At 44.2% G+C, this 24633-nt stretch overlaps 1 protein-coding gene across 3 annotated transcripts in view; it reads left to right on the plus strand.

Annotated features, from left to right (window-relative positions):
- The window catches only part of rims1a (regulating synaptic membrane exocytosis 1a), a gene marked incomplete at its 5' end in the record, with an annotated part of 87545 nt that overhangs the window by 7416 nt on the left and 55496 nt on the right, over positions 1-24633 (plus strand). For 2 of the 3 annotated variants that reach the window (XM_084561805.1, XM_084561807.1), the window contains 2 exons: positions 18857-19067; positions 22775-22786. In XM_084561805.1, the coding sequence (XP_084417931.1) occupies positions 18857-19067; positions 22775-22786 (223 nt within the window). The remainder of the gene's footprint in view (positions 1-18856; positions 19068-22774; positions 22787-24633) is intronic. The other variant, XM_084561806.1, reaches the window with a different exon arrangement.

Below are 24633 nucleotides of genomic sequence, written 5' to 3' on the forward strand. Positions count from 1 at the left end.
TATGAATTGAAATCCGATCTTTAAGGTATCAGACACGTGGTTACGTAGGTCCTGCCTAATCTCGTTGCGTGGTCTTGCAGGGTTTGTCTCGCAAAACTTGCAAGACAAATCCAGCGAGACCACGCAAAGAGATTAGTTCGCCTGTGAGGGAGATCCAAAACATGTCAGAAGTTCCGTCAGACCTGACAGCTGACTGGATTTAAAAAGCATGACGACAGAAGAGCTGGACAAAAGCAAAGCCACGTGCAAGACGTGAAACCAGACGTAAAATATTGTGGAAATACCACAAATCTCTGGAACCAACATTTAGTTAAGTAAAATTCTTTCAAACTAGAATATGGAAGTATATAGAACATATCTTAGTTCACTGATATCTAATTGGGACCCAGTGAATTGGATTCAGAAAACCAGTCGTGATGCCCAGCCCTAGGAGACCGTCATCCATTCGGGAAATCCCTTGATGGCAGACACCGACCACTCACGGAGCTGGCATTATTCACCGAATTACTGAAACACCTGCGGGAGATAAAGTGTGCAGGGAAAAGCTGGCTGCTGGTGGTCAGCTCCTGCCAGTGTGTGTCAAACTGATCGGCTTAGTCGGGACAGAAACTGACTTCTGGTGTTCTGTTGACTGAGCTGCCGGCAATCTGCAGACAATGACCCGCTTTAAACCTGAATGCCATGTACTTTTTTTTTTTTTTTTTTATGTTAACCTCTTGAGATTGTTCAACTTTTAATAAGACCAGGAGTTGTGGAGGTATTCTTGGTCTGCAGGGGAACACGTAATCCTTCAGCTGTAGTTGATCACCAAATGCAATGCAATAAGCATTTTTAGTTAAAGTTGCAGTTCAATATGGTGCAATATCCTGGGTTTATTAATGCATTCATGTTACATACTAGCATTAGCAACCTATTTATCTTAATATTACGCATCTAATATACACATTATGTGCAATAATCATTGTGCTCACACATAATAATTCTCCAGATTAAGCGGGTTCATTGTTGGCACTGTTGCACCAGACTGGTCAGGTCCGCCCCCCTCCCCCCACGCTTCTCTTCATGGATGTACCGCGGTATAAGGATGTTTACGCCACCGTCAACAAATGGGATTGGCCAGGTGTCCCCTGATAGCAGGGTACCATGGCGATGGCCCAGCAGCCCCGTGGTAACCTCTGTGAACCCTGGGATTGGCGAGGAGTCACTTCCTCACTTCCTTCAGGGATTGGCTGCCATCCCGGTCTCCCCATGAGCACTCTGCTCCAGCGGGGATCTGGAAGGGCCTCGGCACACTCTCACATTTCTGTATGTTGGAGACACACACCGAGCATCATATATTGTTTTTATTACTAACTTCAAACACTTCAGGTCGTTATAGCTTTGGTCTCTGATATGCTGTAGCAAAGGTTGCCTTCTTGGTTTCAATTCCTTGGTCCATGTTTGTTTCTTTTGATCACAGCAGCTTCCTTTACTTCCTCAAATGGAAGATACAGCAACTTTTATGGAAGTGTGGGCGGTCGTATTCTGGCACAAATACTCCCAGAACTCCCTTTAGCTCAGTGAACTGCTAATCAAGCTACATCTTACTAGGGGTTGCACGACTTCAGATTCAGAAAGTTGACTGATATGTGATGAAATTTAAGTAGACACTAATAAAAACACAGTAGAAAGTAATGAAATCTATATTCTTGGCCTGAATACATATGCTGAGAACAGACATAGCCTGTATAAAAACATGCAGCACCTCAGCACCATCAGTAGCATTTAATAGTACTCCACAGCGTGTTGTTAGATGGGATAGTGTAGCAGCTAAAGGTCTAATAACTTTATCAAATAGTTGATGTTAGAGCCCGACCGATATATTGGCCGGCCGATATTAGGCATTTTCAAAACTATCGGTATCGGCATTTGTAATGGCCGATAAATGAATATTTCAAAAATAAAATAAGAACGAAACACACTTCAACCATGTCATGAGTGTTGGCGTTGTATAGTTTAATTTGTCCACCAGAGGGCACTCTGCACCGTCCCTGTTGGCAACACTCGTGTATAACTCGTGCTGATCCAGCCAGAGTCGGCAGAGAGAACCAGTTATCCGCGAGTAAGATCATCGGTGAAGTGTGTTCATGGTGAGTTGGTCACGAGACATACATTGCTTGAATAACAATTAAAAGAACATCCCCATCAGTTCTCTTAACTCAAATAAGCATGACTAAATTCGTGACTATCATGTCCAGTTTTGCTGCTGTTAAATAAGCCGAGAGTGAAGCGGAATTAGCTAATTACGTTACGTTGTTACAGTGTAGTTGACTGACTGTCCTTTTAACTTTTGACAATGTGACTGAAGTATTTCTTTAATAGCGTGACAGTTATAGCAATGAGAGGTATCATCTCTCCTTGGCCTGTTATATTGAAAATGTATGTTTTACAATTTGCAGTATGACGTTATCCATTGCTAAATTATGGCTCATCATAGACTAGCTAACCACAAAGCTAGCTAATGCCACTATCAGCGGAAGACCGCTAACGTTAACATTAATGAGCTTGGAAACCACAACGAACTTATTCTGCCTAAATAAAGTACTGTAATGATTACTGTATTTATAACTAGCATATCTCTAGTTACAGTCCCTGCATTGTAAAATGTAAGTTAGACTTGCGAGGAATGAACATTTAGACATAGAGAAAAAGTATCAAACGTAGCTTGTGCATAAAAGTTAGTTTTTCTTTTACACGTGTGTGAAATCCAATGACGCCAAGTGTGCGTTGCAGACTGTCGTTCAGCCGCAGCATTAACGAGTCACATAATGGATTTAGATCGCTAAATAGTAGGTTTTAGAAGGCAGGCAGCAACTGATGATTGAAAATGGTTTGATGTAGCTTGATGGAAAGAATTTAAAAAGTGCAGGTAAAGGGATGCATTATCATATTATTTTAGTTAAAACTCATAAATAACTACAAATAACTAATGTTAGGGAAATCAGTTAATGTTTTGTTGCGCGTTTCTGAAAAAAAAAAATATCGGCCGATATATCGGAATATCGGTTTGTAAAACCAACAAATATTTGTATCGGTATCGGCCTTCAAAATCCTTTATCGGTCGGGCTCTAGTTGATGTGCAGCCTCCTTCTCTCTGTTACCACAGGACGTTTGGTGAAGTTGTTAACTGACTGCTGTCCAGAGGATTTGGACCGTTCCTCTGCTAGCGTTAGCGTTAGCCTTTTCAGATGCATTGCAGTAGTACTTTAGTTGTATTTCAGGACTGACATGTCATGGTAGTATGGGCTTCATCTTTAGTGAAGTATTTCCACACACTTGATGAAATGCTGCTAGTTTGCTGCAACGACCCCCCCCCACAGATAGCTGGACTATCGGACAAAAATATTCGTCGGAAGCAACGATTTAGAAAAGCACAAAACCCTTTGTTGGTACGTTTCCATTCCAAATCCCACAAATAAACGGTGCACATCGTAAGGGAGTGTCAAGGGCTCCCCTTCTCAAGTTGGATGAGAGGATGTTTAAAACTCGACGACATTTTTACAATATACTGGTCGATTTCAGTATATATATATTTATATATAATAGGATGGTTTTAGATTTAAAAAAAAAAAAAAGACGAAAAAACTGAACAACTCGCCCCTAGCCGAGCTCTGTATTTGTGTGGGTACATGGTAATTAATGTGTGAATATGGAATATGTGTGTGAATTTGGTTGTTTTATGTGGAGGAGTAATTGTGTGTATTAGCGTGTGTGTGTGTGTGTGTGTGTGTGTGTGTGTATACATGCTGTGGATATGTGTGTTTGTGCTGCCTGGCTGTGTATGGCATTGCCAGGCCATATGGAGCGCTGTCTGGGGAGCACACTACCCACTTAGCTCTGCTGTTGGCTCTGGTGCTCTCTCCATCTGTCCCTCCTCTCTCTCTCTCTCCCTCTCTCTCTCTTCCTCATTCCTTCCTTCCCTCTCTCTCTGTCTCTCTCTCGCCCTCCCTTGCTCTTTCTCTCCTCGTCTTTATTTTTCGTTCTGTCTTTTATTCTTCCATTTCCCTCCCCTTCCCTTCCATTGCTTCTTCCACACTTTATCTCAGCCAAAAATAGTCACCTTTAGGTATTTGTCTAATAATAATCGTGTGTGTTGGTATGTTCGTGTACACACTCCACTTCTTCTTCTTCTTCTTAAGCTTTTTCTTTTTTCTATCTTCTCACGGCTGCTGTGCTTTTTAACTTCCACTCACCAGAGAATGGCGACGAGGTGCAGACCTTGACTAAGACATCATCTTCAGTAGAGAACTGCTGCTGGTCCATTTATCCAAAGGCCAGGTTGGAGGGGAGGGGGCGGTAGCACAGTACATATTTTGAGCTGCTCCATCCAAATGTTTCCCCAGATACCGAGTGAAATCCTAGATGTCCACAAGTCCAGGAGGATTCCTGAGAAATATGTGATTATGTAAACCTGAAGCTATTTTATTACAGTTTCAGATGGGATTATAAGGCTTGACAGCATAACGTATAAAGCTTCATACTACTGAGCAACTATAACGAAAACCATGAACGCTATACGAAACTTATGTTGCAGCAAAGAAATGAAAACAGCTTGAGTTTGTGTACATCAGTCTCAATAAGATAAGAACTGAGTTTATTAATCCTGAATGAAATTCTTGTGCCAAATACAATAAACATTTATAAGAATTATCTCAGCAAACTATAGAGATCGGTGTTTATATCGGTGGAAAGCCAAGACAAATGCCTGATGGACTAGTCAACGTGTTTAATGTTCTTGTTATCATCGTCCATCACTACTAAAGAGTAAGTTGCCGTGGTAAGTGATTTCCTGTAAGGCTCTGTGGTGGTCCTCTATGACCGGGTAGGTCTCCAGTGTGACATGCAGGAGATGAGACGCATCGTTCAGAATCCTGAGAAGTTTCCTCAGCATCCACTCCCAGAACAGAGCCAGCTTTCCTGATGCGCTTGTTGAGTCCGTTGGCGTCAGCTGCCTTCACCCTGCTGCCCCCGGCACACGATAGCGTAGAACATGACACCAGCTACCGCCGAGTGATAAAACATCTGCAGCATAGTTCTGCAGACGTTGAAGGACTTGGGCTTCAATATTATTAGTCCAGTCAAGTTTATTGTGGGATCCTGCTTGCAGCGACGTCAGAGACTTTGTTCTGCAGTTTATCTATTATCGACCTTAATGAGTCAAAAATGCATATTAGCCAGGATGTTGTCAGACCTCATGTTCCTGCATCGCTGACAGTGCAACTTTCAGTTTGTTTGCTCTGCTGCAAAACTGTATCCCTTCCAACCATGTTTAGTTCCACAGTTTCGGGTGCTTGCTCCCACCATAGCTAAAGATCAGCTCACATTGACAATGTTTTTTAATAGAAAGAGAGAAAAAAACATTAGAATCGAGATAAAACAAGATGTAATATTGGAACATATTGTCAGGTCCTTGGTGAAAGTAATTCCTATGAAGGATTACTGATAGGTAAGAGTAACAGAGGACCTATTTATAGTCCCAGTGGCTTTCATCGTAGCAGAAGCCTTTTCTTCATTGGTGTAACAACAAGGCAGTGATGAAATCAATCAGAACCACAATAAATTAGAGAGACAAACACTTTTCCCGACAGCAAGGCGAGTACAGTTTCTAAGGAGTACAGAAGGCACAATTAGAGCGGCAGAAAGAGAGTGAGAAACAGAGAAAGAGCGAGGACGAAGAGTGAGTAGGTGGAAAGGCAGTCAGGGAAGTATATCGAGAAAAAGAGGAGGAAGGGGAGGGGGGAGGGGGAGGGAGGCGAGAAGTAGTAGAGGAGGAAATGAGGAGAAAAGACAAATGTAGAGGAGCGAGAGCTGAGAAGCTTCACGTACTGTACACTCATGCTGTTATGTATTACAACGAGCCTGGTATCGTCTAACGGCGCATTAGCAACGCGCCAAGTCATGTCACATGCTATCAGTACGCATGTTGTGATGGAGGAACGCCCCCCAACTGTTTGGTGTGTCATTTAATGCGCACAAAGCTTAAAATACATGCATCACTTCTCTACTCTGGTAGGGTTTCCCAAAATCCTAACCTGTTCTTCTCTGTTAGATTTTAAAACCAACACCTTCAATTCCAGGGCTTTAAAAAGCAATAATATGTCCTCCTGTGAATTATAAAACAAAATAAGAAATTAAGAGAAAGTGTGCAGTAAGGAAATGATGAGAGGATAGACGGAGGGAGTGGGGGAGGTGAGAGTACACCCGGGCAGCCCAGCATGGTAAGTTCTCTGACAGAAGAGAGGGAGGGGCGGGGATGGAGGAGGAACAGCAGAGCTTGGCACAGAGAGGGAAAACTAGAGAGCGAGAGATTCTCCATGTCCCCGCAGCCATATGGTGAGCAGCCAGGCAACAGCACAGCACATATATGCACTGACGGAGAGGGAGGCACACGAAGGGGGATTGTCATATTTAACAATATCTAGTCGTTTGCCACTTTAAATTGCATTAAAAAAAATTCGAGTAACTAAAGGGCAAAATAAGGCAGATGAAATATCGCCGAGCAATGCTAAATAAACACTCTAGAGGTCGACTCGGCTCTACCTGATTCTAAAGGACCTGGGGCCTCGTGTACGAAGGGTGTGTACGCACAAAAACGTTGCGTACGTTCTCGTTCACGGAAAAGTTCTGGCTGGCTTCTACAGCTGTTGATCTTTTGGCAACACTTAAAGGTGATGCTGGGAAACTGTCATAAATGTGAAAACAATTAGTCTGAGGGATCTGGACTCCACGCAAGTCTTTGTACATGAGGCCCCAGGTCTAGTCAGGTTGGGTAAGGTCTTGTTTTGACCACCTTCCTAATATTGTGTAGGTCTCCCTTGTGAGAATGGACATGGGCCTTCTGAGGGTGTCTTGTGGTGTCCATCAACAGAATGGTGTTAGTGGGGGGGGCCTTTGAGGGGAGGGGCCTCTGTGGATCATCCCACAGATACTTGATCAGTTTGGGATCTAGTGAATTTGGAGGCCAGGTCAACACCTTGTGCTGTTCTTCATGTTTTTTTTTTTTTAGTTGTTCCTAAAGTGTTTTTGTGTGTGTGTCTGTGTCAGGCTGCATCCTGCTGGGGATGGCTGCTGCCATCAAGGAGTGTCATTGCTATGGGGTGGGGGTGCCTGGTCTGGTCTAGGTGGGTGCTACATGTCTAAGTAACATCCACACCAATGAATGCCAGGTCCAGAAGTTTCCCAGCAGAACATTGAACTGTCACAAGATGGTTGATGTGATTGTAATGGTACTATTTACAGTCATAATGACAAACAAGCACACACCAGTTCCAGGAGCAATCAGGGGTGCAGTGTCTTGTCAATGGTCCCTTTAGTTTGTGGACTAAACCACTAACCCTCTGGTTCTACCTATGGAGCCCCAGCGGGCGGTTTGTCCTCTTTATTATACTCTCATGATCTGAGTTTTGTCATTTTAACCAGAGAGCATTTGGTACTTTTTCAAAAAACAACAAAATTTTGAGTCTGCTCACAGTAGCCTGATGTCAATAAAGCCTCTTTTCCTCATCACAGAAGTCTTAAAATGCCGTCAGTCGTGGATGTTTGTCATTTTGATGCAGCCTCACACGCTGTACTGTATGAGACCAGTTTCATAATCTGAATCATCAAGGGTTTTTATTAGCGTGTAAAAGCGATAAGTAAGTAAATAAGGTGCTAAAGTGAGTGTAGGAGGATCTCCTTTGCATGCAAACAAATAGATTTTCTGTATGCACACACACACACAGAGAGCAGCTGCGAACCGGAAACCGTTCTATTCCTGGCGTGCATTATACCTTCCATTCAATTTCACAAATAGCACGAGAGGGAAGAAACTTTTTAATACTCCTCTATTGTGGAGCTTCAATTGAGTTCCAATCAATCTTGTAGATGAGTCCTTTACAGTGTGTGGACTAGATTAAAGACGGGAGTGAAGAGGGGATGCTGACAAAGAGACGGCGAAGTTTGAGAACCTGGAGAGGCTGGAACATCTTGCTCCGGGAATTAGTAACAAGGGACTGAAGTGACTTTAAAAATAAGTGTTGGACAGAAAACGAGAAAGTTGGCGGGCTTAATTTCTAAATGGCCACAAGGTGATTGTCTCCGACACTGACTCATTGTTATTTGATTCATGTCTGCTCGCTTTTTTGAATATCGATCCCGGAACTGGAGGAGTGACTCATGCACTGCCACAGAGGCCTGAGTCACTAGGGGGGAAAGAGTTGAAGCTGGCTCCCTGTCCCAACCTGACGCCGCCCCGGGTTTCTGAAAGCCCAGGACTGGACAGATCAGTGCCAACATTTGGCTTAGCGGCAGCGGCGGGGCTCAAGGACTATAGGACTCAGCTATTTTAATCAGCCTCATTTTTGGACACATCTACTGTATGTCAAAAGCGCAGGGCTCTTTAACTTTTTGAAGTTAAGTGCAACTTTTAAACTTTGATGGAGGAGCCAGGCCCTGGCAGAGAGGAGTCCAAAACATTTTTTTGGACAAGAGGTGAGAATGAGTGGACATATAATAATGAGGTTTTTGTTCAAACTTGATATGTCCTCAGTAAGTCTGAATATTTTTGTCAGAGTTCAAGAAAAAAGGACCCAGTTGCTGGACATGGTGAAAAAACAAAGTTGGTACAAGGCTGTCAAGCAAAGTGGCTGAGGTAGATGCAAGCAAAATGCAGGGATGAGCTAAAGTTATAGGGAAATAGGGAGTCTAACGAGGAATCCCTGCATGTAATGAGGAAATAAAAAGAATACCAACTAGGAGCATAAATGATTTGAAACTGTAACAGCTTGGACGCATGTGGCTAGGGATGTCCCACTCAAGGTTTTTTATCCTCCTGATCCAATACCGAGCTTTTAGTATTCAGTATGTCCTCCCCTGGAGATTCATAAAGGCTTTTTTAAAATCTTATTGGTTCTCCTAGATCACTTGTGCACCATGTGACTGGATTCAGTCCAATAAATCTTTCTGTCAAAGTTAATGTAGTGTGGAGAGGGTAGCTTGTTCCTTTTGTTCTCTACTCCAGAAATGTTCTGATCATCCAATGCTGCCATAAACTTCTAACCCTCTCTGGAACAGACGTGACCCGGGAGTTTATGGCGTTGGATGATCAGAACATTGCAGCATTCAATGTATGCATCTGAAGTAAAAGTCCTCAACGTGTACTCGCAACATATTTAGGACGCATCAGGAGGTGTAACTTGTATGGACTTGGGACAGCCAGGTATCCCAGAATGCATTTTCCTCCTGTCAAACTTGTCAAGTCTTAACTACCAAGGATGCACATCTCAAGTTTGCATCCTTGGCATTGATGAACACCCTCTTTGTGAGTTTAAAGTGTGTGAACTATATGTGTTCCTGAGGGGTTCACTGAAGTTGATTAACTTTGCCAAACACACACACACACACACTGTAGTATTCGCCCTGAACTCATCTAGTGAGCAGGTGAAAAGGTCAACGACCAACCTCCAAACCTCCATCAAACCGTAATCACCTGTGACATAAAAAGGAGAATTTATGTGCTCAAACTGCATCGCTGTTGGACATTTTATTTATTTGTCTTGTGCAAAATGTCAGTCCCACACCAGCTGACATGCACCACGTTCTTAACAGCCGCAGGGATATCCCTGTGAGAATCACGACCGGCTGTCCTCTCCATTTGTCCTTGCTGGCTAAGGGTCCACACGCCGTCCAGCTTTGAGTTACGGTGCGTCGTAACACCCCCTCTCCTCCCCCCTTAGCTACCTCCCCATCCTTCTTCACCTTTTATCCGTCCGTCCTATTTACACATCCTGCCATCAATCCTCCCCACGCTGCGTCGACTCTGGAAGCAGAGGCGCATTTAGCAGAGCGCCGCCATCGAGTGCATCATCTGTGTGTGTGTGTGTGAACAGGAGGCGTTCAAGTACGGTGTTAAGAGTAGGTCACCTGGGTTTTAGTGATGGCATTGTTGTCCGAAAACTATTAAAAACACATCAGTAAACCAGACTGTTGCTTCATTACAATAAAACTCGTACTCAGTCCTGCTCTAAATACTCACTATAAAAGCTCATGTGTGTACATCCGCAGCTGAAAATAGTCCCCAACACTTCCTCTACTTTACTAGATAGACTGTAGAAAAAAATGGACGACGCATCTCGTCTTCCAAACGAGTTTGGAGCCAGAGTCTGAGCAGCACTGTCAGAGAGTGAAGCCCCGCGATCGATGACCTGCCCACACTTCCTTCCTACTCTCACATTCCTACGGGGCCTCTTCACTTCACTGAGCAGTTGTCAAATGTCAATCATCTACTCATCAGTATGTCACATCCTGTTTTATAGCGTCGTCAAAAGCTTAAATGAAACTTGACGCTCCAACATACACCGATCAGGCATAACATTATAACCACCCTCCTGATATTGTGTAGGTCTCCCTTGTAACTCCTAAACAGTTGTGATTCATCAGAGAATGGACATGGACCTTCTGAGGGTGTCCTGTGGTGTCTGGCAACACAATGTTGTTAGCGGGGGGGCCTTTGAGGGGAGGGGCCTCTGTGGATCATCCCACAGATACTTGATCAGTTTGGGATCTAGTGAATTTGGAGGCCAGGTCAACACCTTGTGCTGTTCTTCATGTTTTTTTTTTTTAGTTGTTCCTAAAGTGTTTTTGTGTGTGTGCCTGTGTCAGGCTGCATCCTGTTGGGGATGGCTGCTGCCATCAAGGAGTGTCATTGCTATGGGGTGGGGGTGCCTGGTCTGGTCTAGGTGGGTGCTACATGTCTAAGTAACATCCACACCAATGAATGCCAGGTCCAGAAGTTTCCCAGCAGAACATTGAGTTGTCAGTGGCTGATCAGTGTACATTAGCGTTATATTAACAACTTAAAATGACAGAAACCATCTTTTAGTTTGATCCAAGTCCCGCCCACTAACATGGAGGGGGTGGAGCTTAAGACCTATACTGCAGCCAGCCACCAGGGGGAGCTCTAGGTGCTTTATTGTCACTTTTGTCGAGAAATCATGGCGCCCTCTTTTGTTTTGCTACAGGAGGAAATAACAGTAGCCAGCTATTTGAAGAATTACTGTGCCTTTTTTTAATACCTCTTGAATTCTCACTAATATATTATAAAACACACACATGCCAGCAAACTTACAAATTATAAACTTGGTTTCAAATAGAAAAATAAATCTGTCTCTGTGTTCACCTTGTGTGAGAAACAAACTTTTAAAGCCTCAACAGGAGATGAAATGGATTCTTGAGATTGACATTATATTGTAATTTTGTCTTTATACTGTAAAAAATCTCTCTCTTAGAAAGTAATTTAATGTCATTCTGACTCGGTAAGAACTCATTTGTCCTCCGAAAAGTCAGAAAACAGTGAATGACGACTTCATTCACTAAAATCTGGACTTGGTGAGTGAAATGTGAAAAATATGTTTAAATCTCGGCGTGTTCATCTCCTGTATGAAATCCAACGGACAAAACTTTGGGTTGTCTTTGTGCGTGGAGTCAGAGAGGAGAGCTTGTTAGCGCCGCACAGCTTAATTATGGGACGCCTTATGTTAATGCTGTTTTCTGCTTTGAATCATGGAGCCTTTGTTTAAAATATTTATATATTCACACACACACGCACATATATATGTAAAACGGGTTTGTTTTTTAGTTGTTCCAACGTTTTGATGGGGAAGTGAAGGAAGCGTGGTTGGAGTGTACATATATATGTGTGTGTGTGTGTTTCCCTGAGAAAGTGAAGCTTTTATTCTCACTTTGCTTTAACCTTGTGTCTTTTCCACATTTGAATATGGATATTTTCCTGTTTTTTTTTCTTAATGAGCTCGCTATCTGTTTCCTCGTCACACTGTACATTTCTCTCTGATCTTTCTCTCCGTGTCCTTCCGTCTCTCCTTCCCTTCCCTTCCCTTCCTTGCGCTCCGTCCTCCTGTCCGTCTCGTGCTCATTATGATCTGCTGCACAGTTATTTGATGTGGTAAAGATTTGTCTGCGTCGAAGCATTTGATGGCTTGTTGTGGTTGACTGATTTGTCGAGATGTACTTGATCTATTTCCTCCTCCTGCTGGCAGTTTTCAGTTTCTCCGGTATTATGTCCCACTTTGCCACATTTGCAGCAAAACACAAACAAAAGTAACACATCACACTTGAGGTAGACTGTCCTTTGGCTGCCAGGTTTCTGTTGATACATCATACATGGATCCACAGTCCACCTCTAAGACTGCAATTCCCTGAATGAAGACTTGAGCCTGGTTCCAAATACGACTGAGTCCATTAGACTGTATAAGAAGTGGACACCATGACAGCTCATTAAAAGTGATGCCAAAGAAAGTAGAGCTCCCCCTGGTGACTGAAACACTAAAGTAAACGACAAAAATGTATTTTTTCAAGGATGGTTTCTGTCATTTTAGGTAGTTAATATAATTCTGTTTTTCTGAGAAGTTTTATTTTAGCTACATAATCCCCCCCCTCCACCAAACTTCACACTTGGCACAGTGCAGTCAGACAAGTACCGTTCTCCTGGTAACCACCAAACCCAGATTGGTCCATCAGATCGCCAGATGGAGAAGCGTGATTCGTCTCTCCAGAGAACACGTCTCCACTGCTCTAGAGTCCAGTGGCGGCGTGCTTTACACCACTGCATCCGACACTTTGCATTGCACTTGGTGATGTATGGCTTGGATGCAGCTGCTCGGCCATGGGAACCCATTCCATGAAGCTCTCTACTGTTCTAGAGCTAATCTGAAGACCACATGAAGTTAGGAGGTCTGTAGTCTGTGACTCTGCAGAATCCGCTGACCCCGCTCTGTCATTTTACGTGGCCTGATACTTCGTGGCTGAGTTGCCGTCGTTCCCAATCGCTTCCACTGTGTTATAATACCACTGACAGTTGACTGTGGAATATTTAGAAGCGAGGAAATTTCACGACTGGACTTGTTGCACAGGTGGCATCCTATCACAGTACCACGCTGGAATTCACTGAGCTCTTGAGAGCGACCCATTCTTTCACAAATGTTTGTAGAAGCAGTCTGCATGCTTAGGTGCTTGGTTTTATACACCTGTGGACATGGAAGTGATTGGAACACCTGAATTCAGTTAGTTGGATGGGTGAGTGAATACTTTTGGCGATATAGCGTATGTGACGCTATAAAAACAGGATGTGGTGTCATGGTGATTGATAGTTGCCCTTGACAGCCGCTCCATGAAGCAGCAGCAGTTGGACCATGCAAGTAGGGAAAAAATAAAAATAAAGAAGAATAAAGTTGTTTTCTCTACTGACCACATACTTTGTTTGCATCTATGGAGGTACATTTGTTAGGCTGTAGTTCTTGCACTGTGGTGACTGTAATTCTACTGAGAATATGTCCCTGGACATATTGTCATTTCTGTTTGAGTTAAAATGGGGAAAAGTGTGAATAATTGTGTTGTAGGTCGATTTAAAGTGCACCCCTAAATTTTCAGTATAGGATCACATTGCTCCTTGTGTAAAAAGGGTTAGTCTGGAGACCTGATTAGAGCTTAAAATGATGAATGATTTAGGAGATGACCACTTTTTGGCCTTCACTGGTTGCTAGCATCTGTACCTAAAGTTTAGTAAAAGCTTTAAATTAAGAGACGGTGGGATACAAGCTAGCAGTTAGCATGTGTTGAAGGAATGATTCGGTATAAACAGGGTTGGGGCTGCGTCGTGGAGAATCATCAACCAGCCACAGTGAGAATTTTTGAACTTTGAAACTAAGAAAACTCCAGTTTAAGGACTTATAAAGTTTAATGTATGTTTCTCTGAGATGCCAGAGTCGTATTGTACATCGTGCTCTATGATTACATTTAAATAGTAAATGGAAAGGCCTTCTGTTTCACGTTTGTCCACCGGGAATTAAATATTCGTGTATTTCTGCTTCACCTAGCATGAACCGAGATAAACCGGACATGCATTAAAAAACCTGGAGTGAAATAGCGCCGCGAGAATAGAAGAAAGCACTTGACGTCACAACAGGAAAAGTAGGCGAGTTTGGAAATAATTAAAAGAACTCGGTGGGATTGAGAGCGGAGGCAAATGGGATGTAGCAAGAATGAATGAGGTGCATGAACTCGGTGTAGTTACCTCCAGCCAACATGGATTTATTAAGAGTAATACCAATAGAAGCCGTTTTGGATTAAAGCCACCTGTGCCTTCAACAGTAACGCCTCTGAAATAACGACCAAAGGAGCCGATGCCAAGGATCCGGATTAGAATCTAAACAGATTCATGTTGAGTCTTGACTGCGTCGCCACATACGGACAGACAGTTCAGTCTGAAGTCTTCTCATGGACAGCCACAGCGGCTCGTTTCCAGCCGCTCTCTGTATCCTCCTAACTCTATTAGCTGCTGAACAGAGCCAGGGGTCGTTAGAGGCTCAGTGAGAACCATGAACAGGAAGTCGATCCTGCCGTGCTGCAGCAGCAGGTGACCTCCCCGTGACCTTTGACTACTGCTCCCCTGTGTGTTTGTGTGTGTGTGTGTGTGTGTGTGTGTGTGTGTGTGTGTGTGTGTGTGTGTGTGTGTGTGCACCTGGCATCATCAGTGGCGACTTTGCACGAGTGTGTATTAGCGCGTATGCTAATGCTCTTTTTGTGTGTAGAGGCTACAGGTGTTTGTGTGTGTCTGTGGGCAGGTGTTAACATCTCCACAGGCTGGTTGTGTTTCACCCACTGGGTGCTCGGCGTCTCTGAAGGATGTATTTAGAGGAACAGTTTGTCCCGTTACACCCAAAGGAGCGATGCCGAAAGCTCCAGAAAACAACTGGATGTCGGACTCCCTTTTCTCCGGCCTCTGCTGCTGGGATTTGTAGTTTTTTTTCCAACAGCTGAGCCGATGGGGGAGGAGGGTGCACCGCTGACCCCCGGTCTGTAAGTAGACTACTGCGGCTCTGCAGCCACAGCAAGGAAATTATAACCAAACTTTTTACTGGATTATTTTACAGCTGCTTCTGTGTGAACTGTTGCATGCGTCTGTGTTGCTTATTTTGCACATCAGGTTGTTTATTTCGCCGTGTTTTAATGTGCACACGTACCAGGAATGTGTTCTCTGCCTTTAGCTCATCCAGGTGAGCACAGATTGGGCAGTGGGCGGCCATGCAGGGTACCCCCGGAGCAGTTTGGGTGGGGGGTTTAGGATATTGGACAGGATAGGCCCTGTTCAGATACCTTGCATTATTATCCATCCTGGACAATCTGATCAATTTTAAGTACCTGTGTTCACACCTGGCATTAAAATGTGTCTCCACGTTCGTACCCCAGGTGGCACTTGACATCTGATCTCAGTTTGTGACAGTTTGCTGTCTCTGTTGGATCTCTACCTACCGCTGGATTAGTCATTTATGGTGCTTTTTCCTTTTTGGGTGTTCATTTAGAACAGGATATCTCATCGTAACATGTACAACGAAATTAAGTGCAGCCAGTTAAACGTATAAAATATGATCTAAAATATACGCCGAGACACAAAAGAAACAAAAAACCACATGCATCTAGGTTCCAGCGTCATTGCACCATCTCTTAATGAACATGAATTAATTATGATCTAGCAGCATTTATCAGAGCGCTTCTCTTTCTGAATGAATGAGGCAAAACAAAGCTTACGCAAGTGCACCTCTGTCGAGTAGGTGGTCTTTAATGTGACCCGGGACTCCTTGTGTGTTCACACTACCAAAGGAAGGAGGTCACGTGTGTCCCGGACCACCTGCAGATGTGGTCAGAGATCGTATCTCTCCGTCTTTGCCCTCAGTGCGTTCACACCAGTGTTTTAAGTTGGTCACTTGTGATCTGTTCGTCCAGGTAGGATGCAAATGGGGCCATGGATGGAACCAGTGACCTCATGGTCTCAGCGCTGCTCCACGAGTAGCGCAGAAGTGGGATTAGAACCCATGCCTTCAGGAGAGACTGCAGCCTGAACATGGCACCTTAAACCACTTAGCCATCCTGACTGATATGTATTGTATTGGGCTGTGGCTCAATCACAGTATCCACAAACCAGAGGGTTAGGGGTTCCATCCCGGTGCATGGACCACACAAACCCCAAGTTGCTAGCTTGTGTGAATGAATGGGTAGATGTGTCTGTGAGCGCTTTGAGTTCCGATAGGTAGCAGTTTAACTTGACAAAGGAACCACTCCTCTTTTAGAATGTCTCCTCCTTTTTATTCCATCCTCCCATCACCCTTTCATTTCCTTCTCTGCCCCCCCCCCCACCCCCCCCTTCGTTCACTCTTCTTTCTCTCTCCCTCTTGTGATCACCCGTCCTACCAAAGGGCGGTGGCGGTGGCTTTGCCCGTCTCCACCTGAGGCCTCCGCTTCGTCTCCAGCTGTTTATCAGCCTCACTGCAGGGGGTATTGCACCGATGCATTTTGAGGTCACATAACAGTTGAGTTTCAGTCCAGCAGGCGAGGTCGTCTTTCACCGTGGGTCAGCAGCACGGATTTCTGCGAATCGCTCCTTTCCTCCCTCCCTCCCTCTCTCTTTTGCCTGTTCCTCACCTCTTTTCTCTCGTTTCTGCTTCTGTATCTTTGCTCATTCGCTGTTCCAACACCCTCCAACGTCTTCTCTCCTCCTCCTCCTCCTCCTCTCCTCTTCACTTTATATTAGGGGTTTTAATATTTAGTATCGGCCGATCCGGTCCAACTGGACTGGATTCAGTCCAACAAATCTTTCTGTCAAAGTTAATGTAGTGTGGAGAGGGTAGCTGGTACCTTGTGTTCTCTACTCCAGAAATGTTCTGGTCATCCAACGCTGCCATAAACTCCCTAACCCTCTCTGGAAGATTTTTCTCCTTGACGCCGTCTCCAGGAAACTTGATACCAATGCGATCACTTTAAAAATGCCTGGATCTGCCCCGTCGGGACATCCCTACTTTATATACAGTATAACGTGTCTTGGCTGATCCTCTTTTATTGTTAAATATCCAGACGTGTACGTGTTCCCTCCCCAGCCGTCTTCAAACTCCTCTGTGAATCGGGGGTTTGCCTTACTCGAATGCTCGAATGGAGCAACCCGACGGCCTCAAATAAAAAAATAAACGTCCTCTCCTGTCGTGACTCTCGGCCCCGCCGGTTCCTCCTCAATCTGCCCAGTGTGAAATCCAATTAATCAGCATACTGTAACGCCTTAGATAAAACCAATACTCTTCCCCTCTCCTTCTCATATCGATTTGAAGAGTTTCTCGTGTCGACGAAGCAGCCTCAAACTATAAAAGAAAAAAAAAAAAAGTTGATTGCACCAAAACACACAAACAGTAGAGAGAGAGAGAGCAGTGATATCGACTGGACTTAATGCAACGATTGTCTGCTTTGCTTTCTGGTTTCGCTTCCCTTCTCCTCCCCTTTATTTATTATTTATCCAATAAAACGGCCGCTCTTCTCTCATTTTTATTGCGTCTTATCAGCCTTTAACTCGTGTGATTTGTAGTGAGTCACAGTCCGGGGAGCTACTGTGGAGGGCTCAAACTAATTGGATCAAGTAATCAAAGTAAGCCAAGATGTTCATTGTGTTGTATTTTAAGAGCTGCAGCCTCACTGTTCACTGGCATGAACGCTGTTGATCAGCTGGTACGCCGCTTTGTTCCCCTCCAGATTAACTCTAGTAACTGCAGGATGGATGGCCATGAGACGTGTGTGGTGGCCAGAGGACAAATCCCAGTAAATCTGGTGGTTTTTGGATTTGCACGATACACCTCAACTTTTAATTATCCAGTAAAATATCTCTACGTACCAGATACATAAGCACAATTCTTTGTTACAGACATGCAAGGTCCCCAGAGGATGATCTTAGGGATCTTCTAGATTTCAACTGTCTCTATGGGGTTAACAATCTTTGGATTACCCCTCAAAATATTGGTGCACTGGTGATCATGCTGCTCCATCGTAATATTTTATGAATAATGTATATATGTCCAAAGCATCTGCATCTTGTGTACCTGTCCTTTAGTGATAAAGCCTTAGTGCCAGGCAGGGGCAGTCTTAAATAAATTGTAGTCTTATTTTTGATCGCTTTGCCCTGCAGACATAAAATACATGTTTTACCTCAGCAGGTGACAGCCCTCCTGTTTTATGCTAATCAGTAAAGGCTAGCATGCCAAGACGAAGGCTAGCTTGCAGACATTAGCATGTAGCTCAAAGCACTGCTGCACAGACTCACAGTGAGAGACTCTTGAAGGATAATCAGTGTAATCAAAAAGGGAGCAGTTAGTAGAGCCTGTTAATTGACCACGGCAGAGAGAGGAAGTTTAGAGATGAAGCTCAGCATGGTGAAGAGTCAGCCATCATCATGAACTTCTACAGGACCACAATAGAACCCATTGTCTGTCTCAGTGTGACAGTGTGGTGTGGGACCTGCACGGGACAGGACAGGAGGGACTTAGCTCGGGTGTTAAGAACTGCACAGGGGATTGTGAGGGGGGTCTTCTCCCTGAATGATGGCTACTTTTGTTCGATGCTACATTCTGCAGTCTGACATGTGAACTACTGTATGTGGAGCGTCCCAATACCAAGTACTCGAAGTTCAGATACTTGGAAACTTGACTCTGAAGTACGGTCAGTCTGGAATTGGAACAGCAGCGTTCTTTATGACGCCATTGCAAAATGCATTCTGGGATATCTGGGTGCACCAAGTCCACACGAGTTACCTCCTGATGTCCTCGATAAACTGGGAGGGCATCCTGGCACATAGACTGTACTCGGCCAGACGAGTACTTTGAACATGAACACACATACATTTGTGGACCTTTAGTCTTTGCCTTGTATTCCCACTCACTCATTTGTGACAGGGCCTGTCAAGAAAAAAGTCTTGATGCGTCTTCACTCTATTTGTTTTCATTTTTTTTTCCAGCGGTATCCAGCAGCAGTTGTCCAGCTACAGGGAGACGGTGATCCGGCAGGCCACGGCGGCTGCGGGCTCGGCCGTTCATCGGGACGACGCGCCGACCTGTGGCATCTGCCACAAGACCAAGTTCGCGGACGGCTGCGGGAACCTGTGCTCGTACTGCCAGACCAAGTTCTGCGCCCGCTGTGGGGGGCGGGTGTCCCTGCGGTCCAACACGGTGAGGGGACGCTCTCTTATTGCTCTTTACTCAGATATGTGTTCTGTGACGCACACTGTGATGCACGGAGGTTATACTTTTTTAAGTCGGATAACTCAGAGCAAATTAAATCTGCCGACACAAATGAGGTGGACAAAATCAGTGTGGCTTTTCAAAAAGTCCAATGAAGCTGAATTAACACCTCTTTGTGTAAAGATTTTTCTCATTTAGGCCTTAATTAATAAAGGGGGATGGCACATTATTAAGGGTTTAAAAAAACAATAAACATCTACACTGACACTATTTGGCAAATTAAAAGAAACTGGTTGATTCAAGCCTCTAAAAACACCTTGTCATAATTTTTTTAAATATATCATAGTCTATATTTGAAATAATATAATTGCTCTTTTAATATATATATATTTTTTAGATTTTTGTCTCATATTAAACAAAATTAACAGTACAAGTTGAAATAAATACAGGAAAACATATGCAAATTAAATAAATATCTTTATTTAATTGGTACTTTCTAGCGTTGATGAATTTATTTATCTATTTTCATGGATGTTAATGAGGTACTGTACAGTAGGTGGTACTAATATCCAAGACATAATATAAGAGCTGAATTAATAACCCGTCCAGTCGGCTTTGAGTCGAGGTTTTCCCAGAATGCATAAATAAAACGAAGCAATAAATAAAATAAGAAATATTTGTCATCTCGTTCATTGTTTTGTTTCCCTTTGATTTAATATTTCCAGAATGAAGGGATAACAAACCCTCCCTTTCGTCTCCTTATTATCTGATGAATGATTTCGTGCACATTTATTCATTTTTATTGGACTCGCGGCGTGTGCACGCGGACGTGAATCCTGTTCCCAGAGCAGAGAGAGATGGAGCCGCTGCACAGCCGCTCGGGTTCACGTTCATTAGTGACCTGGAACCTGAACTCTGCACGCTTATATCACATGCAGCTGTTCACGGGGGCCGCATACTGTACGTCAGATCAGGTCTCAGGTGCTGGAACTCAGGCCGAGGTGATGAGCCGTGGCGCATATTTGTGTCCGTACAGTGGGCTGTTTGTGGATGTGTGCGGGGCCGTGTGTGCTGTGTGTGTAGCTGTGCGTGCCTCCACCCATGTGTGTGTGAGCTGTGCATGCATGTGTGTGACCCAGGCAAGGGCTGGTAAAGGTTAATTGGGCATTAGACTGAGATGTGGACAGAGGGGGTGGTCTCCCACTCTGTCTCAGTCTCCCAGGGGTCCGGAGGTGCCCTATACGCACGCAGCGGGGCGTGTGTGTGTTTGTGTGCGTGTGTGCGTGAGGCGAGTCTTGTCCTGAAATAAGTGACGTCCCGTCTTCCTCCCCTTTCCCTCCCACATTGCCGGTGTGGCATTTAATGACCTCACACAAACACACACACACACGCCAAGCAAAGTACATCCTAATTAGTTGGGGGCTGACGTGGGGAGAGTTGAGCTGCAGGGGGTCCTGGGTGGTGTGTTGGGGAAGGTGCCAGAAGATCTTTAAAAGGTGGATTTAGCATTTTTCAAATGTTCCTAATCATTTCTAATGTACGTGTAAATCAGCTTCATTGCTCCAAGTTTATATGCACATTCAGATAATTGGTGCATTTAACGCATCTATGTGAAGCAGTTGGCAGCCATACACTCATCTTTTAAAATAGCATACTCCATTTAATCTAATAACTATACACTTTTTAATATGCTTTTATTTATATTGCATTGTATGTTTTATATTTATAATATCAGGTAACCTTGGGTGCTTTGAAAGGCGCCCACAAACAAAATTGTTATTATTTCTTATTATTAATGGTTGAGATGCATAGAGTCCAGGCATGAGATATTTAAAATCACACAGTAATAAAGTGCGCAGATGTTTCCCCAGTGACACTTTTCTTTCAAAAACTCTACCGAGACTTTTGGAGGTCCTTCTCTCGTCTCTCGCCTGCAGTCGGTGGCTTTGCGACGTTCGGAGAGTTGCACAGCAAACAGCTGCGGGACACGTCTCACCAACTGAAGCACGGTCTGATCCATACTTCAGCTGGAAGCGGCTCCTCATCTGCAACGGATGAACAACAAGTATCGACCACAGACTGTGTGAATGTGGACAGCGGAACTGCTCCTCAGAAGTGAAGCCGGAGCGTGTAGAGCTCCCCCTGGTGGCTGGCTGCAGCATAGGTCATAAGCTCCACCCCCTCCATGTTAGTGGGCGGGACTTGGGCCGAAATAAAACACTAAAATGCACGTCGAATAAATTGTTTTCAAGGATGGTTTCTGTCATGTTAGGTAGCTAATATAATACTGGTGAATGTTCAAGTGTCACTTTTTTGGATAAGTTTCGTTTTAGTTAGTTATTTGACGCTATAGAAACAGGATGTGACATAATGGCGACTTCATTTGCCATGTCATCGATATCGTGTGTCTCCACCCTCGGACCGTACTGATCAGACTCTGGCTCCAAAGTTTCAAGATGGCGCCGCCCGTATCCCAGGGAAAATAGCATCAGTTTGGCCAATGCAAGGAAGTGGAGACGTGTAGTCCATATTTATATACAGTCTATGTCATCGACACACCAACTTTATCAGTAGAGGATTCTTTTTTTCTATATTTACTGTCAGTCAGTGCTGAAATGTGTTCTGCACTTCTGATATGCTAGTTTAGCATTAGCATTACCCTTGTCTCTTGCATTATCAGTTAAACCTCATTTTAATTGATTCAAATATGAAACAGTTTAGCATTCCCACTGCACCAGTTTCCCTACAGTGCATCCAAATGAGTTAACAGCTAAGATGACTGAATATGTCCGACACCTCTACATCCGGCAGCATGGTGGTACAGTTGTTAGCGCTGTCCACTCACAGCTGCTGCCTTTCTCCTGGTGCTCCAGCTTCCTCCCGCAGTCCAGAGACATTGGTTAAGATCCTGAATTGGCTGTAGTTGTGCCTGTGTATGTGAGTGGTTGTTTGTGTTTCTGTGTTCTGATAGACCTGTCCAAGGTGTACTGTGCCTCTCACTCAGATAGCCGGGATAAACTTCAGTGCCCCCCTTGTCCCTTCTGAGCACAAGTTTTAATACTTAGTGGATGGACTGACCTCTAAATCACAATATTTAACAAACTGTGCCTTGTGCTGGTCGCCACTTGAGGCTGCTTGCTCTTGTTTTCAGGTTCTGTGCTTGTCTATTTGCATTAGTTATGTTTGTGGACGTTTATCAAAAGGAATGTGTTAACTAGTGAGGAGTTTTGATAGGCCCGTACTTGTGGTCTTCAGTGGAGGCGGGCTCCATCTGTTTCCAGTCACCCGTTACGCTAGGTTCATCACCAACAGAGATCGAGCTCCAAGCTGAACTCGTGAGAGTGGAGTTAATCTCGTCATGTTAGAAAATGAAACGACTCTTACATGTGTATAACAGTTATTGTTACAGCATACCTGGGAAACATCGCTCTTAAGGACGTACAGTGAAATTTAACAAGACCTTACATATTGACATATAACCGTTTGTCGTTAGGAGTTGTGTATGTGCTGAAAGCCAAAAAGAAAACAAAAAAAACCCAATAAATTTCCCGTTACTGGACACTGAGTTATCTGTGCTTCACTGTGTTTGTTCCAGGCGGGGCTGTAGGATCATTGCCATGCTCCCAGATATCATTTTTGTTCACATTCTCTCTGTCTTTCTTTTCATTTTACATGGATGGCTGACTGGGCTGCAGGAGGACAAAGTGGTGAGTGCTGTGATTTATTTATTTTTCCTTCAGTGTAGCTCTGCCTGCAACCTTTAAGATGATGTATCTTAATGGAGTTAGACGTTGTGTGTGTCTATTTGTGTGAATGTAACCATGACTCTATCTGCCTGTGTGTCTATTATTATCATTATTATTGGTTCCAATCCATCATGGCCGACTGGGGCCTTTCTGTGTGGAGTTTGCATGTTCTCCCTGTGATAGATTGGAGACCTGTCCAGGGTGTACCCCGCCTCTCGCCCAACGACAGCTGGGGATAGGCTCCAGCCATGTAGCCATGCAACCTGTAGTACAGTACATCTGGACTCTCGCAAGTTTTCTTTGCGTGGGCAGTTGCACAAAATTGAAAGCTAGATATTGATGGATGGGTTTAAAACCCTATTTGGCAAATTGGCAAAGTGTTTGGTGTATTACTCTATTCCCAGTCATAGTGATCTAGCCTGGTATAACAAGGGTTAAGCAGCATCATCCATGATCCTGCCGGATGAAGTGCACCCGGTGGACGTGCCTTAACACATTCCTCTGCTAGTGTAGCCGTGTCAGGTTTAGAACCTGGCCTGGCCTTGGCTCTCCTCCCCCAGGGCAGCTGCCAGCCCGGCACTTTGATGATACTTGGCTGCGCTCGAACGCCACGGCTGTCCAAGAGTGCTTTGGTGTGCCGCACATAGCCGTCTCACTCCTTCGCTGGAGCTCGGTACAACAATCACTGGCTCTGAAGAGGAACGTTCTGGCAGAACGGAGGGCCTTATGTAGCGCTGGCTGTATAGCTGGACAGCAGACCAGGTTTGAATTACTGTTTGACATGGATTCATTTAATTAGTTGGGGATTGATTAATCTTCTCTGGCACGCCGTTCCAAAAGTCCAAAGTTACTCTGCCGGCTATTTCCACTTAAATCAAACAGTGAAAGTTAAAGTAAAAGAGTTGGCAACGGTTGTCTTGGTCCTGCGTGATATACGCTTTAACGCTGTGTGTTAAACTGAGTTTCGAGGAGTCTTTAAGGACACTTCTTGGGAATATGTAGCACACAAGGGTATTGTTTAACTCCAGTTTTATTTCACTTCCCTAGATGTTATTCATAAGACGTTTGAGAAGGTGACACAGGATCTGAAAATAGCTGAAAGTTGGTAGAACAGTTTATCAGATGATTCACTATGATTGTAGCTGTCTTATGATTATTGCTGTGCTTCCTTTTAGTGAACCTGCAAACACTTGACAACCACAAATTAGCTGATAACTTGATAAATTTGTGAGTTATCAAGTTACTATAGTTGACTATTGGTCTCAGGCATAACATTATGACCACCTTCCTGATATGGTCTAGGTCTCCCTTGTGGTGGTGACTCATCAGAGAATGGACATGTTCCTTCTGAGGGTGTCCTGCGGTGTCTGCCAACAGAATGTTGTTAGTGGGGGGCCTTTGAGGGGAGGGGCCTCTGAGGATCATCCCACAGATACTTGATCAGTTTGGGATCTAGTGAATTTGGAGGCCAGGTCAACACCTTGTGCTGTTCTTCATGTTTTTTTTTAGTTGTTCCTAAAGTGTTTTTGTGTGTGTGTCTGTGTCAGGCTGCATCCTGCTGGGGATGGCTGCTGCCATCAAGGAGTGTCATTGCTATGGGGTGGGGGTGCCTGGTCTGGTCTAGGTGGGTGCTACATGTCTAAGTAACATCCACACCAATGAATGCCAGGTCCAGAAGTTTCCCAGCAGAACAATGAATTGTCACAAGATGGTTTAAATGTTATTCAGTTCTTCTGTGAGTGGTCATAATGTTGTGGCTGATCGGTGAATGGGTGTAGATTGTTCATCCATTCAGCTGCCAAGTTTTA

Source organism: Chelon labrosus, assembly GCF_963514085.1.
Source record: "Chelon labrosus genome assembly, chromosome: 15".
Classification (NCBI taxonomy): domain Eukaryota; kingdom Metazoa; phylum Chordata; class Actinopteri; order Mugiliformes; family Mugilidae; genus Chelon; species Chelon labrosus.